Source organism: Pezoporus occidentalis, unplaced genomic scaffold, assembly GCF_034315485.1.
Source record: "Pezoporus occidentalis ecotype Australia unplaced genomic scaffold, CSIRO_AGI_Poc_V1 ctg10, whole genome shotgun sequence".
Taxonomy (NCBI): Eukaryota; Metazoa; Chordata; class Aves; order Psittaciformes; family Psittacidae; genus Pezoporus; species Pezoporus occidentalis.
Genome location: NW_026912779.1, coordinates 1,842,938 through 1,859,682, shown reverse-complemented (window position 1 = coordinate 1,859,682; position 16,745 = coordinate 1,842,938). Strand labels below are relative to the sequence as shown.

Sequence of the window (16,745 nt, the reverse complement as noted above, 5' to 3'; positions counted from 1 at the left end):
CCCTGCCCATGGCAGGGGGTTGCAACTGCATGAGCTTTAAGGTCCCTTCCAACCCAACCCATTCCATGATTCTATGATTTTTAACTGGATTATTAGAAGGATCTATTCTTATCTATAAAAGGTGTTATTTTGGCTTTATTATCTTCTATTATAATTATTTTCTTTTATAATTCCTATTCCTTATGAAACCATTGATCTTTCCCAAAGGCAGATAAAAAACATCCCTGTGTTTAAGGACAAGGAAGGAAGGTAGGATCAAGCAAGACAATGAAAGTCAATTTCATAAAGGCCAAGTACTCCAAAACATTTGAAACATTTCTGATCAGATGATGCTTCTTTTCTTGTGCCTGAGATGGTGACAAGAATTATGAGTGTGTAATGAAATGGGTGGTTAAAAGTTAATAGACAACTGAATGAAACTGTAAGTATGATAGAAAATTGTAAGGCTAAATATAACTGCTGGCTATCATCTCTTGACTGCAGGAAAGACACAGCACTACTGATAATGAGGGGAAGAAAGGCAAGCACAGAAGATCATACATAATTCAACTCTACCTAGGCATCCTTGCTACGTGTATGACATAACAAGAAACAAGATCACTGTTAACAAACTTCTAGAGACAAACTCCTGTCATGAAATTGGAAAAGTCTAAAAAGCTAAACCATAACTGTTGGAGTATATGATAAGACAACTGAACTTCACAGGTTGTAGAAGGAGTGCACTGGTAGGCTGAGAAAGTTGGGGCTGTTCAACCTGGAGAAGAGAGGCTGCGTGGAGACCTCAGAGCAGCTTCCAGTGTCTGAAGGGGGCTATAGGGATGCTGGGGAGGGACTCTTCATTAGGGCCTGTAGTGATAGGACAAGGGGTAACGGGTTCAAACTTAAACAGGGGAAGTTTAGATTGGATATAAGGAGGAAGTTCTTTACTGTTAGGGTGGTGAGGCACTGGAATGGGTTGCCCAGGGAGGTTGTGAATGCTCCATCCCTGGCAGTGTTCAAGGCCAGGTTGGACAGAGCCTTGGGTGAGCTGGTTTAGTGTGAGGTGTCCCTGCCCATGGCAGGGGGTTGGGACTGGATGATCTCAAGGTCCTTTCCAACCCAAACCATTCTATGATTCTATGAATTATTCCATGGAACTACTGCAGAGATCACCAGGCTGAACTTTGGAACCAGGTTCTCACAGCTAGGCTGGGCTCACTGTATTTAGTGACTGAGTTCTGTGAGAAGCAAGTCAAGAAGGAGAAGGGGAATTACAGAAAGAGGAAAAGAGTTCACAGTTGAATGAAGTAGGCCTAGATGGAAGGAGTGTAAGAAGGCAGGGAGGAAGGAAGGTAAAAAAACAGGACAGGAAACCAAAACCAAGTTTATTAAAAATTAAACTGAAACAAACAAGGAGACACAAAATTAATGAGAAAAGAAACAGAACAGCTATTCTGTAACAGTTTTAGTGAGATAAAATGCTATAATGATAGCTGATATGAGAGGCAAATATGCAATAATGTGCACCATTTGAAAGGTATATTTGTATGTTTTGATGACAATTATTTTTAGGGGTAACTCAATTATGTGAATGGAACACATTGACAAAATTTTGTTGGTAAAAATACAATGTTAACTTTATTCCCCTGAAACAGGAGGTTTTATGCACTAGTATGGACTATACACTCCAATTACTATCCACAATTATAGTTAAATTAGCCACCAGAGGGCATAGACAAACATTGCATGAATGAACTCATAATCTTTGAATCATAACTTCATCAGAAGGGTCCTACAGAAGTGGTCCAGCCCTGCACATGCTTTCAGTAATGACCAGTAGCAGATGTTTTAGCAAGTGAATAAGGGCAGAGAGAACTGGGAGTACAGAGTCACCTACAAGGTCAACTACAGCCAAAAAAAAGGTTGGGAGTTTTAGGTTTCTCCCTTTCAACTTCAAGAAGTGTGACCTGAACCTAATTTAGAAATAGCTATTATTAACACAATGAAAACTGCTTACACAAGACCAAAGCAGCACTCTGATCCCATAGTGAGGTGCATATTTGCACAACTGTCTGCTCCTTTCTATGCAAAGAATCCTAACTAAAGCCAGTTAGGAATGCAACGTGTGCATTCTCAGGATCAGGTCCTAAAGCAAGGCTGTAATGATGTCAGTAGTGGCTACTTTTAAAAAGAGCTTTAATGTTTTTGTACGGATTTATGTCCACAGAATATGTGGCCAGTTTATTCTTTAGGCTTTTATGGAGGGACATGGATTCTGATACATGGAGTACATCTGTACAGGAATCTAATGGTTAAAAACTACAAGGTATTTTCTACATATATGAGCATGTGTTCAACTAGGGATCATGATCAGAAGTGTTTTAACATCCCTGTACACTATGTCAGTTAGCTCATCCTTACCCATTTTAACTTCTTCTGCTACCATATCTACCTTCAGAGCTTGGTTACACACCACAGTGGATCAGCAATAACACATTTGAATTCCAGTTCTTGGATGAACACCAAGACTCCTCTTCTGATAATGGAATATGACTCAGTTCCACAGACTTATCTTTGTGAAAGTAAAACTTCTTTCTTAAAGTCCTGTCTCGTAGCTGTGATCTATGTCCTAGTGAATCCTTACCACATTTCTAGAGAGCAGAATATGAAATAAACTGCATCTAATTGAAAAAAAAATCAGATAGGAAAAAGGATAGTTCAGGTAAAGTAATTTAATTACAAAAATAGAAAAGGGAGAATGGATTTGTAAGCCCTTCTATAAAGATGCAGACATATGTAAGTCACCACCATGTGGATGATGCTTTTCAATGCTGAGCATAGGATTTACTCTTTGAGAACTGAGACAACTGAGGCCATCCATCTCAGAAAGACAAGTAGCAGAATTTGTCATATTTATTTCTTTAGACTCACTAAAATGTGGGAATTGTTAGCAAAGAACTGTCTGAGCCTACAGATCACATTTCCATCTCATGTGTGCACTTCATGCCACCATTCTGCCTGCTTTTAAATTATTATGCCACCATGTAGGCAGCCACCAGAGTCCTATCTGTGCACTTGGTATTATGGATTAGCCATCAGGGACATCAGTCATCAATCAGTTGACAAAAGGCCCATGACTGACTTTACTACACACACTAGTGTTATCAAAACTGTCAGCTGTTTTAACTGTTAACAAGACAATTTCTATGTAGAATTTGTAGTGGTTGTAAAGCTGGCTGACTCCTCAAATGAAGATTTCATCAGAAGCATTGCTTTTTAATTAAGCATTTAGATTAATGTAGGTTGTGGCTTACCTGAAAAATCCAGTGCACACACTCCTCTTTGATGCTGGCCTTTGAGCAGTGATAAACATTTCAGGGTCTGTGTGTCCCAGACGTGAATGGCAGCATCTCTTCCAACCTAAATCAGAGGGTTAATTGGAATATCAGCTCAGGGGAGTTCAAAGCACACCTATAGCAGTAATTAGCACTATCACAGCTTCGAAACACTCCAGGGGTAACTACTTTCATCCTTGCCTTATTTTATCTTCTTCAAGATCTATTTTCTCTTTTAGAGAAATATCACTAGTCAGTCTCTAAATCATCAGCATTTGTTATCATGTTAATGACATAATTTATTATCATATAAGAATATACTGAACATACCAGATTCAGTACCAGCTATCTGTAGAGTGCCCAACATAAAACAGCCTTTATCCGAGTAAGGTTTTGAATGCTACTACAGTACAAAAATACCAAGACTACCTAATGAAACCTCCGAATCTCCTGCATTTTACAGATGAAAGCAGAGTTTCAAAGTGAATGTAAGATTGTTTGCAAGGCCATAGCATAAGATTGGCAGTTCTCTTGTTACATAGGAATGATTTAATAATCACCTTGAATAGTTTCCACTCCAGTGCTCCTCAGATGTTTGGGAGGGATATAGGAAACAATACACAGCTTACCTATGTTTAGGAGGAAACACTATACTGAAGGACAAAGAGAACCCTGTTTTTCCCAACTCCATATCGTAAAGGGCATTTATTTCCATGTTCTGCTAATGGTCATTTCTAAACACCCACCTGTCCAGTAGCAACATAGTCTTTTACTGGGTGAATGCTTAGGCTGAGGATGTCATCATCATGACCAAGATACAGCCTCTGAGTGTGTTGTTGCCTGTTATATACAACAGCCACAGCAGCAATGTGATACACCACTTCTCCGGTTTGTGTGTAGAACAAGTTATTTCGACAGTCATAGCCTCTGTAACTGAAGTAAATACAAACCAAGTTATATTAGAATCAGAACCATAGAATGATTTGGGTTGGAAAGGACCTTAAGACCATCCAGCTCCAGCCCCTGCCATGGGCAGGGACACCTTCCATTAGAGCAGCTTGCTCCAAGCCCGTGTCCAACCTGGCCTTGAACACTGCCAGGGATGGGGCAGCCACAGCTCCTCTGGGCACCCTGTGCCAGCGCCTCAGCACCCTCACAGTAAAGAACTTCTGCCTTAGATCTAACCTGAACTTCCCCTGTTCCAGTTTGAACCCATCACCCCTCGTCCTATCACTACAGTCCCCAATGAAGAATCCCTCTCCAGCACCCTTATAGGCCAATGCAACACTCAGGCATTGAAATGTAATATTTATGCATTATTTATTACGTGGTTACAGCACTGTAAACTTCTCTTGCTCCTTAACAAGTACAACTGAATAAAGAAAATCTATGCTATCACAACAACTGCCCACAGTAATAATAACAAATCAATTGTAGGTAAGCACTGACAAATGCTTTGCTAAATGCTCTGATGTAAATTAACATTGCTAGGATGTTTAAACAGTCAGAAAGAAACCCAAATATTATCTAATATTACTCTACCCATGTATAAACTGCAACTTCAAGCTGTCCTCAGGTGCTCGCTCTCTTTTCAGGAAGGGCACAGAATGGTTTTTCTCTTTACTTTGCTGTTTCAGCTGAGGTAGGTCTTCTTTGTAAACCTGAAGAATAATGATTAAAGTTAATTGCACATCTCCAGTTTGCTAAATACCTGAGTATATGGATGAAAGTGGCTTTCCTTTAAGTATTAACGTGATGGTCAGTACTTGCAGCATAGAGTAAGTTGTGTCCTACAGAACTTCAGTTGATAATCAACTTTTTCCACTCAGTGAAGCCCCTTGAGTAGCCCAGAACATGAGTCTGCAATAGTAGCAGCAGAATGTGCTTTTTCTAGAAGTTTCCAGTGTCACTTAGTGAAAAGCAATTTAAATACTGACTGAAACTCTTTGGTGCTTTTTAACTTGCCTGTACATACTCAAAGCTGAACATAATGAATTGATTCTATATAGGGATTACAGTGAAATATACAGTAACCAACAGAACTGAAGTGATTTGCCATGTCCAGAATCCTGATGTTGAATTCCAGCTCTATAAATACACTAAAGATATAAAATACTATACATTTAAAACTTTTAGGAATGCTGAAACTCTGTGGAGCTGCTAAAGACGTTTGAAGCATCTTCAGAGCTGTGGCACCAAACAAAACCCATTGTAATGCTGAAACACAACTTTATTGTTTGCCTTCTGTGCTTACCTTTGTTGGATTTTGCAGGACAATGAGATGGCCATTCCCACATGTATCTACCTGACTACAAAGATGGAATATTGAATTTTTACAAGGAAGGTGTTGATATAAGGAGCTGAGCTTTTGAAATGGTAGGCACAGAGTCTTAACATTTTGTGCCTGTGTCTCATATGTGGTGTACTTTATCCTGTGCGTTCTCATCCATTTGCTTTTGCCCCTCAGTATGCTACTAATGAAATAGAATATGATAATCATTTTCAAATGCATCTCAAAATCTAGAATCCTCTATACTGCTTCATAAATAACATCAAAAACCCCCAAACCCAAACCAATTCCCCAAATAAGTCTGGTTTTGTTTCCATGTCCTTCTGTAAATCATTTCCTTCATCAAAATGCAAATGCAGCTTATGCTTGGGCTTGTCTCACACTTCCTGTGTAAGATTCTATTTCAAGATGCTTCCAGCTCTTTCATGCATTAACCTGCCTGGAATATTGCTGTTTAACTTCCTACACCTATTTTTGCACTTTCAGGTTTTAAACCCAGCTGTCCTTTTTGACACATAGACAGCATGGAGGAGAGGGCTGTCTGATTAGAATACAGATGGAGAAAATCAGGAGAAGGAGGAGGAGAGGAGTAAAATGGAACACTCCTGTGAGTCTTACAGTAAAGAAAAGGGGAGGAAGAAAACGTGACAAAACCTCTGTTCTGTTCATTTGGCAAATATGATCCATCCCTGAAATGATCTCTGATCGATCTCTGAAGAGGCAAAATAAGCTCTATCGGAAGGATCTATGCAACTGATTGCAGGATCCAGCAAGTGAGGTGAAAAGATAAAGGATGTCCTTGGCTAAACCATGCGACATTAGAAGCGATCCTTACACATTCTAGAAAGCAGCTCTATGTCAGATATTAAATCACTCAAACCAACTAGAACCAAGTTCATTGTGCATTTTTCATGCTTAGTACAAGATTCCAGTTCTGGTATGAGGAAATTCTGAACTTTCACCATTGCAACTGCTAAGGTAAGAGGACAAATAATATTCTATTCATGATGACAAGAGGTCCTGAAAAATCAGGTTCCAGATATTTTTAAGTAGAAGCAAAAGTCAGATGACAGCAGAATTTGATGTTAATGTTTCTTTTCCTTCAAAACAGTGGGATTGAGTGCACCCTCAGCAAGTTTGCCGATGACACCGAGCTGTGTGGTTCGGTTGATACCCTGGAGGGAAGGAATGCCATCCAGAGGGACCTCGACACGCTTGTGAGGGGGGCTGATGCCAACCTCATGGAGTTTAACCATGCCAAGTGCAAGGTCCTACACCTGGGTAGGAGCAATCCCAGGCACAGCTACAGGTTGGGCAGAGAAGAGATTCAGAGCAGCCCAAGGAGAAGGACTTGGGGGTGTTGGTTGATGAGAAAATGAACATGAGCCGGCTTCAGTGTGCGCTTGCAGCCCAGAAAGCAACCGTATCCTGGGCTGCATCCAAAGGAGTGTGACCAGCAGGGCGAAGGAGGTGATCCTGCCCCTCTGCTCTGCTCTCGTGAGACCTCACCTGGAGCATTGTGTGCAGTTCTGGTGTCCTCAGCATAAAAAGGACATGGAACTGTTGGAACAAGTCCAGAGGAGGCCACGAGGATGCTCAGGGGCTGGAGCAGCTCCTGTATGGAGACAGGCTGAGAAAGTTGGGGCTGTTCAGCCTGGAGAAGAGAAGCTGCGTGGAGACCTCAGAGCAGCTTCCAGTATCTGAAGGAGGCTATAGGGATGCTGGGGAGGGACTCTTCATCAGGGACTGGAGTGATAGGACAAGGGGTAATGGGTTCAAACTTAAAGAGGGGAAGTTTAGATTGGAGATAAGGAAGAAGTTCTTTCCTGTGAAGGTGGTGAGGCACTGGAATGGGTTGCCCAGGGAGGGTGTGAATGCTCCATCCCTGGTAATGTTCAAGGCCAGGTTGGACAGAGCCTTGGGTGAGATGGTTTAGTGTGAGGTGTCCCTGCCCATGGCAGGAGGGTTGGGACTGGATGATCTTAAGGTCCTTTCCAACCCTAACTATTCTATGATTCTATGAAAACAAGGACAACATCACCCTTCCACACCACAAACTGTTATAAAGTTCAGTGTTTGTGAAGCACTCAGTATCATGAATGGAATGGAAAGAACCACAAGGGAAACAATTCTGTCTCCAGAGACATGTTCAAGCAATGTGCAATAAAGGCAGCTGATGAATGAAAATAGATTGAATAGTTCCTTGTTAGGTAAGAACTAAATGTTCCATACACCAAATGAAGCAGAAGTCCTGCAGCAATGAGTAATCATAATCCATGCACCCAAAAAGGGCAGAACTATGTTTTGTTATGGCATTTTCTAAACTTGATGTAACTTTGTGACTTGAATAATGGTTTCTAACATAGTATTGTGTAATTGTCCTGATGGAGGTTGGGTGAAACCTCAGGTCATGGAGCAGCAGAGTGAAGAAGAGGAGCCAGGAGCTGAGCCTGATCACAAGGCCAGCCAAGAGCGTGCCCTCTCAGAGAGGGAGCAGTCCCACAGTGACAGCAGCAAAGCAGATTTCGGTGTCCGTAACCAAGTTCAGGGTTGATCACCAGCCAAGCCCATAGTGACAAAGCATAAATCAACCCTAAAGGATCAGGTTGAAGAGTGAAAAGGCACACTACCATTCCTGAAAAAAACAATGCAGTAAAGAATGCTGATCTGTGTTCTTCTTGTGTGGAAGCAATCTATCTTAATTTAGCTCACAGCACACTGCTACTAAAAGGAAATGCATTAAGTGATTATTAGAAACCAGTTTTACCTGGTTCCTGTAAACCAGGGGAATTTTAATTCTTGGACATTCTTGTCCTTGGCAATAAAAAAGAATCTGTCACAAATGACTCTATTATGCAGGTTTCAAACTCAGTATTGGTATTCTTCTTTGAATATGCAGAAGTCACACAAAAACTCCATCAGCTGTATTCTACAAACTAGCATTCTAAGACTAACTGGCCTGAAAAGTCTTCTCTAACTTTTATTATGGAAATGGGAATAGCAATAAGATCTCACAAAACCTTGTTTATTTTTGGTGCTTTTTAAGATATATTCTTTATTCTAACATATAGTAGTACATAAACTATTTTTTCTCCAAACCCTTTTGAATTCTCATCTTCAGCTAAAGTAAACTCTGGTTTTATGTATATTGGTTGCATAATCAGCTGAATATTGTCAAGATAATCTTCTTAGTCTGCTGAACTAGCTGCAAGCTTCTTTTACTTTATGGAATAGTCATGATAAATTGTCAGGTATTTGGCACAGTGGGTTAGTTTTTACTCACCTGGCGATCATAGTTGATTTGAGCTTCCTGCTCAATGTCAGAATCTAACTCTGGCACATCAGATAAATCTGAATCTGATTCTTCACTGTAGGAGTCAACACCACCCTCTACATTAAAGATAAATAAATAAAAATCAGTCCTTTGAACACACAGAATCACAAGAAAATAGTATATGATGGTTTTATATAACTTAAACTATGGCGAAGCAGCATTCAAGAACTTTGGAAGCTTAAGCAGCTTATAAATATCATGGGGCTGACTGAATGTGCCAGGTTTCATTTCTGTTTCTCCTGTTTTGATGCCTGGGGCAGGAAGGTGGCAGAGAGAAGTACAATAACTGAGGAGTTACTGGTACATTCCCATCATCTGAGAAAATACTGTTTTCTTAATAGGTTTTGGAGTGAAAACATACAGAAGTGGTAAATAAAACCTTTCGGTGTGATCGCTGTCTGTGTTTAAATAGATCTGCTGTAACAAATCCATTTTACAAAGGTATTTTACCAAACTGTGGAGGCACAAGTTTTGCCCTTTTGCTGCAGGGAACCCAATTTTCAGCAAGTGCCACTCCACAATTCATCTGGCTATTGTACAATGCTGTAAGTGTCATGAATAGAACAAGAAAAACAGTCTCAAGTGCAGCTATCACGTATATATGTGAAATTGCACTGGAAAGAGAAAGAATTCCTCAGACTTCTTAAGGCAAGTTAGATGGCTAATTCTGAGAATTTATCTTGATCTAGTAATCTCCCATCTAAATGGCTTTTATCACATTGATGAATAGTACTTGTGTATGCCTAGGCATACAGTACTGCAGCTTGCAGAAGACTTGCCTGAAATAAATGGTTGTCTATGAAAAATGCAGTATCCCAAACATGCTGAGTAATCCCAAGGAATTCACTCAACACGAGTTTTTTTACCACTGCTGCATTCTATGTTGGTTTTATTTAACAAACACTTCAGAAGAGATCATGTTTACCTTGTGGAGATGTTTCAAGGATGCCATTTGTTATCCCTTCTGGAATAAACCGCCACTGGAACACAGAGTGATCAGCACCTCCTGTACTTAAAACCCACTGGAAATCATGGGACCAACGGACATTGGTTACATGGGCTGAGTGGCCAATGTACTTCCTAAATTTAGCTCCTAAAACCAAAACCAGGACTTTCAGTATGTAAGAAGGAAAAAACCCCACAACACTGTGACTAATACAGTCTGGTTTTTAATGGAAACGCAGCCTGAACACTCTTACGGAAACTGAAGACAAAATAATACTTAAATGCCTTTTGATATTCTGATGCTCAAAGTTACTATAATGTAAAAATAAATGGCATAAAATAACATGAATGATACATTCACTTCAGTTTTCAGAGAAGTCTTTAAATCTTGGCAGGAAGTACCAGATACCCATTGGGTTTAATTGCCACCTTCATGGCCATTACTGCTAATGCGAATTATACACACGTATTACATACTGTACTATCAACATAAATTCAAATTTCCTATCTGAAAATACACTGATATGATACCACATGGATCATGGAAAGCCAAAAGGCTGTATTATTTAGTTCTGTTGCCTTTATGCACGTTACAGTGCAGACCCTGAGGAAATAATCTATGTTAAAAGCCTGCTATAGATGTGAAGCAAATGACTGACAGTGAAACCCTTCTAAGTTTCTGCAACAGTTAGTGGCACAAATGTGGACAGATGATAGTAGTGCATCTGGTGTGGATACAGTTTTGATGTGATGTAAAGTCTGAGTCAGATTCTAGAAAATGAGAATAAGCACACACTAAACTGTATGTTCTCAACAGTTCTAAACTCCAGCACATACACATTGGTAGGAAATTGCTAGATACACAGAGGGTTAAAGTCTCATCTTTATGCCCATAAATACTAATACGAATTGTGTGCACAGTCACTTGAATTATACACTAAACCTGCCATTAGAAAATACACTGATGTGGTACCAAGGTAAGTACTGCACTCTTCAGAAATACAAAACACTGTCTTACCTTTCTTTAGGCATGGAAATCTGAATAATTTAACCAGCCCAAAATCATCTCCAGTCACTAGCACTGAGCTGTTGTAATTTCCATCCACAGAGTTGACGTCTGTAACATTAGTGTATTTTGGCCAAATTCCACTCACTTCAGATCCTAACACACAGGTCCATGAGGCCCAGTGAATTCCTTTGACCTCATCTTTGTTAGCTATGTGCTTCCCAGCTGCAAATACAGAAGTGAATAATCAGTTTAGTCATTCATTTTACAGTAAACTCCATTTAATCTATTTTTTCTTTGTCTTCTTACTGTGATTAGTCTTTCAACCTCAATAAGTTAAAAATATTCACAATTTTATTTAAATTACTATAATATTCACATTTCATTCTGAGGATGGTGGGGCGTTGGCACAGGGTGCCCAGAGAAGCTGTGGCTGCCTCATCCCTGGCAGTGTTCAAGGCCAGGTTGGACACAGGGGCTTGGAGCAAGCTGCTCTAGTGGAAGGTGTCCCTGCCCATGGCAGGGGGCTGGAACTGGATGAGCTTTAAGGTCCCTTCAACCCAAACCATTCCATGATTTGTAGTATTTGAGGACATCATACATAAGTTCTACTGCAGCTGCATATAAACAAGCATAAAAACATGTTATGTAAACTCATACAATTTATGCAGAAGTAAATGCAGAGACAGCTTTTACTTAATGCAAGCTGAAGGTGGATATATTCTGTGAACGCTGATTTTCAAAACAAACAGCAGATACTTATGTAAGTCCAGTCAAGAAACTCCCCTTGCAGGTTGTACTATTTCTATTGCATTTTTGTTGTCCTCATTAAAGCCATACTGAAGTTTACTTTTCCATAACATGAACCACTTGTAAACTTACATGGCATCTTGTAGAACAGTCTCTCTCCTGCCCCATCATTGGTTTGCAAAAATTTACTATCCACAGACCAGTCAATGTGAGTAATAAAACTCATAGATTTGTTGCATTCTCCAATTTTTTTGTACCGCTGAGCCACGGCATAGATATCCACTGGGCCATCATTGGAACCCACAGCAAGGTAAGAGCCATCTGGTGAAAACTTCATTTCATGGATCACTTCTTTGCGATCTTTAATGTGAACCACCTCGGTCATGTCTCTGCAAGAACCACCAGTGAAAGTGTGAACTGTGAACTGCAGACTTGGGAACAGGCAATCATAAATATTTAAGACAAAAATGAAGATAGAAGCACTGAATAATTTGTACAACAAAAACCAGATTGCACTAAAATCATCCTGTTTTTTGAGAAGTTCCTGTTGCTTTCATTGGCTATAAGCATACTTTTACGGCACAAGATAGAAACAGCTTTACCTGTCAATGATGTTCTTAAGTCTATTCACCTAATTTTACCTGTAACATAGTTAGCTGTCTAGTCTAAACTAGACCAGACTTAATTTGGGGGTTTTTGCACAGGCGTTGGAAAACGAGTTCCTTCTTACTTAGAAGGACCATGTTGGAAGACACCCACTTCTCCACATTGACTCCCACATTCTGGGAAGAGAGGCAAACAGTTTAGATTAGAGGCTAACAAATAGACTGGCAAAGTTAGATACCATTAATCCCACACACCATGACTAGTTAGCTGGTCATGGTGCGTGGGTTTGGGGTTGCAGCATCACCACTGCCATCACCCACCAATGGAAAAACAGAGAAGTGACAACACCTTGCATGTGTCTTTGACAAAAAATCCAACAGTTACATAGTCTGTTTATATAAATATTCACCTTTCCCTATCAAATTACACTTGATATAACCCCCTATCAATCAAAGAACCAAAACCTGTAATGCCAACGATACAGACCAGATTTTTGCAAGTAGGTTTCCCCAAATTCTTAGGTTATGAGGAAAGAATTAAACCTAAACTAAAATAAAATCTTCCCCTGAGTTGACTGAACATGAGCCAAGTCCCAGTTCCATTAATTCAAAAAGACAATCCACACCAGGTTACACGTTTGGGCTATAAGAAAATGCTGGGAGGAAGAGCCTTCTGGGGATACCACGCTGCTGTTACTCTGTATTTTAAGCTTTTAAAATACTTTTCCTTATTTCTGCTTTAATTAATTGTTGGTAGAAACATAAACTTTGTGAAAAGACTCAAATCTGTTTAAAACCTAATAAATTTTGTTACTACTGCTTAAAAATGCTGATACATAGCACTGCTAAAAGCAGAGTCCTGAAAGGAGAATTATCCATAACTGAAGACTGAGATTTCGGAGAGATGCCAATATGAATGGAAAGGTTAGTGTTACAGATGATCAGGATCTTAAAAAGACCTAATAGACTAAGTTTGTTAGAAATTTCTCTTAAAATGGTGACATTCCAGAATGTCAGTAACAGCAGAAATTTTGTTAGGAAAATTCTTATTTATTCATAACTATTTTTAACTTCAAAAAATGTCTTGGGAGAAAAAACCCCAAATCAGTTCTTAGCCCTGCTCAGAGCTACCAGTTATTACCAAAAACTGGTAACATAACTATTCCATTAGTCAATATTGCTACTGAGAAGAGCAGCTCATTCTCTGGATCATTCCATAGATCCAGATCATTCCTGGCCAAGAAAAAAGTGAATACAGATTCATATGGCTGAGTGCATGATTCAAAGAAAATGACAACAAAACACATTGGCATCACCCAGTTTTACTGGATCCTGTGCTGCTGATTTGTCACCCCATCAGAAGGTCTGTCACAGGGAAGGAGCAGATGGAAAAGCAATTGCATTGAGGGCCTTATACAAGCAATAATGCTGGTTTTATCATTAACAGTCTCCACAAGCTGAGTGATTAATAATGTTAGTTATCATGCAAATTAGCAAAGACAAGATTACCATGAGAGAAAGAAGATTAACCTCTGTAGAAAAAATAGTAGTCTTTGAAAAGGATTTTGTATTAATATGAACAGATCATTTAAGTTTTGCTAAAGTCATTAAGCAGTAAATTTACAGGAGATTTCACAGATCCTCCATCAGCTACAGGCTTTCTCTCTTATCACTAGTAGTTCGGAATGTTTACAATATATGCTCACCAAACATATGAAGTGATGTTAAGGAAGCAGTAATCTCTTCCAAGCATCAATTAAAATAGCTTGTGTGTTAGGAAATCACACTATTTTGTTTGGCTGTTTCACTCTTATGGACAACTTTGTGTTTTACCTACTCTTGTGTGTCTTCCATAATAGTATTCCAGACAGAAAATGCCTACTGAGTAAGATGCATTCATGCAAAAAGAGGCTTGTCATCTTCTGGGAAAAGGAGAATTCACATGTATCTTACAACTGATTAAAAGTGTCTTTCTATCACCAGTTAGTTTGCCTGGTATCCATTCTTGTGTATGACAGGAAATGAACTGTATGATCAAGGAGATGTGCCTCAAAACTGTTATCTCACTCATGTACTACTAAAACTACTAATATGAGAAAGTAATGTAAGATTTTCTCCTTGTACCTTACTCGAAGAACAATGAAGGAGCCATCCTTCATTCCGAGTGCTAACTGGGATCCATCCGGACTGAAAGAGACGCTCCGCACCGCTTCTTCCATGTTACAACGGGCTATCAAGGCATGGTCAGCCAGACTCCATAATCTGCACCAAAGCAAATTGGAAGCAGAGCACATTTTTCCTGACTGCACAATATTTCAATAGCATCCAGAGTAAAAACACAAAGTCTAAGTCAGTTGGTAAGGGCCCATTTGCATGCACACCTTGTATTAAGACTTTATAATGAGTTCCTTTCCAAGCATGGAACAAAGATGATGTCACTGACTTGAGCATATACACCTACTAAAATGTAGTTTTTAAAACCTCAAAACTCTATTGATCGAGAAGAGAAAGGGGGTGCAGAATGAGTGCCTGAGTCAATACATGGACACAGCATTCTCTTGACACTGGCACTGAATGTCTGGGCAAATAATATCAAATGAAGCTTCCACAGACACGTTCAAGTGAAGCACCAGCTTCAGATTCTCTACTGGTCCCAGTTCTAGCAGGAATGGCACCTCAGACTTGAACATGCAGCCTGGTCTATTGGAAGGTGTCCCTGCCCGTGACAGGGGTTTGGAACTGCATGACCTTTAAGGTCCCTCCCAATCCAAACCAGTCTGGGATTCTATGATTCTGTGTACCTGTGACAGAGGAAGAGAAAACAGGGTGAAGCTAAATCACATTATCATTTGGTGCTACCTCTGGACTTTACTTATAAACAAAATAACAAAATATAACACAGAATATAACAAAAAATGCAGTTTCTGTAGACAGAAAGGGTCAGTTCAGAGCAGACTGAAATCTTCACTGAAAGTGAAGGCAACACTCAGAGAACAAAACATTCCAGCCATGGGGAACATCTTGGAACACAACTTCATAACCCTGGATGAAGCAGCAGACAAAACTGCATGCTGATTCACTCATTTACATCATCGTAAATAGAAAGAATCAACCAATAAATTATGCCATAAGACAGAGAAAGGCAAACCATATCCCTGTAGTTTTAAGAAGGAATAGAGGGAGTTCCCCTGATCACTACAAGCTGGTTAATCCGATCTCCGTAGAATGGAAGATGTAGAATTAAAGAAAAGAATATTAGAAGTATGGAAGAAATTGCATAAAACCCCTTTTGAGGTAGAAAAATTAAGTCACTAATAGCAATATTTTGAGGACAGCACTGTACATCTGATGTGTTTGTAAAAGATGCATGAAGTATTTGAACAGTAGCATATGTGATCATTGGCTGAACTCAAGAAGATGACAGTTTGTCCTAGAAGTGCAATGCGACACTGGATGAAGTTTTACAGCAAGCTTTACAGAAAGAGACAGTCAGGCTGGCTGGAAGATAGCACTGACATTTCTAGGCACAAGCTTTGGAATAGTGACATTTAATATTCTCGCTAGACACCGGCACAGGAGATGAGAATGCTGATGGGATCTGCTATGGACAGCATGCTGGGAGGCACTGTGAGCCTGGAGATGGATTTATCCTGCTGGAAGAAACAGAGGTTTCCTGATGATGAAACAAACACACATGGAATGAAACTTAAGCAAAGCCCACACTTTCAGAGCCTTATGTCTAGCACTATGCTGTATGCTCAGTGGAACCAGCAAAAAGGAGGAAGATCTCTTGCTGTTTTTATTATCACTGACAGAGCTGCAGACAGGAGAAGGGAAATCCTGGGTGCTCTTCCAGGAGGTACACAAAAAACAATAGCACACATCTGGCATGTTCCTTATGAATTATCCAAAGAAACTGGAATAAAACCAGGAACAGATGCAGCAAAGGATTAATGGGATGATTAAGAGAATGAAGATTGTATCACATCAAAGATGAACAAAGGAGTTTAATTTTTATACCTTAATGAAACAAAGGCTGGGAGGGGGTAGGATTGCTTCCAAAAAACACATCAGTAAGATAAATGTCAAAGGAGAAACAGTTCAGTTGAGGGACCATGCTGGCACTGGAACAAACAGCATCAACAGAATGTGAATATAGCCTGAGAAAAGGAAGTTTCTGTCCACCCCAGCAGTAACGGCCTTGAAGTAAGAGAAACAGGAGAAAAAAAGTAAAGCTAGAGTTTGATAAATTTAGTGAAAGGATTATAGAACTTGACTGCCTGCACTGAGAAAGGATGGAAATCTGTGACCTGAGCATTTCCTTTCAAGCAGAAACCCTGTGGGCCTTGTCATAGTAAAGTTTTAGGATCAGTCTAGAATCAACTACCCTGAACGATGCCTGTTTCCTCTTAGGCCGAGAGAATTCAAGGATAAGAAAGAACTTGAAAAGGATGAGAAAGAACTTGAAAAGGATGAGAAAGAACTTGAAAAGGCTTCTCTG

General features: G+C 39.8%; 1 protein-coding gene across 1 annotated transcript in view; it reads right to left on the bottom strand.

Moving 5' to 3' along the window:
* EML6 (EMAP like 6) overlaps positions 1-16,745 on the bottom strand; it is a 119,330-nt gene that overhangs the window by 44,592 nt on the left and 57,993 nt on the right. The window contains 8 exon segments of the mRNA XM_062609103.1: positions 3,294-3,399; positions 4,061-4,247; positions 4,857-4,975; positions 8,888-8,994; positions 9,864-10,031; positions 10,902-11,114; positions 11,772-12,028; positions 14,369-14,506. Of these exon segments, the coding sequence (XP_062465087.1) occupies positions 3,294-3,399; positions 4,061-4,247; positions 4,857-4,975; positions 8,888-8,994; positions 9,864-10,031; positions 10,902-11,114; positions 11,772-12,028; positions 14,369-14,506 (1,295 nt within the window).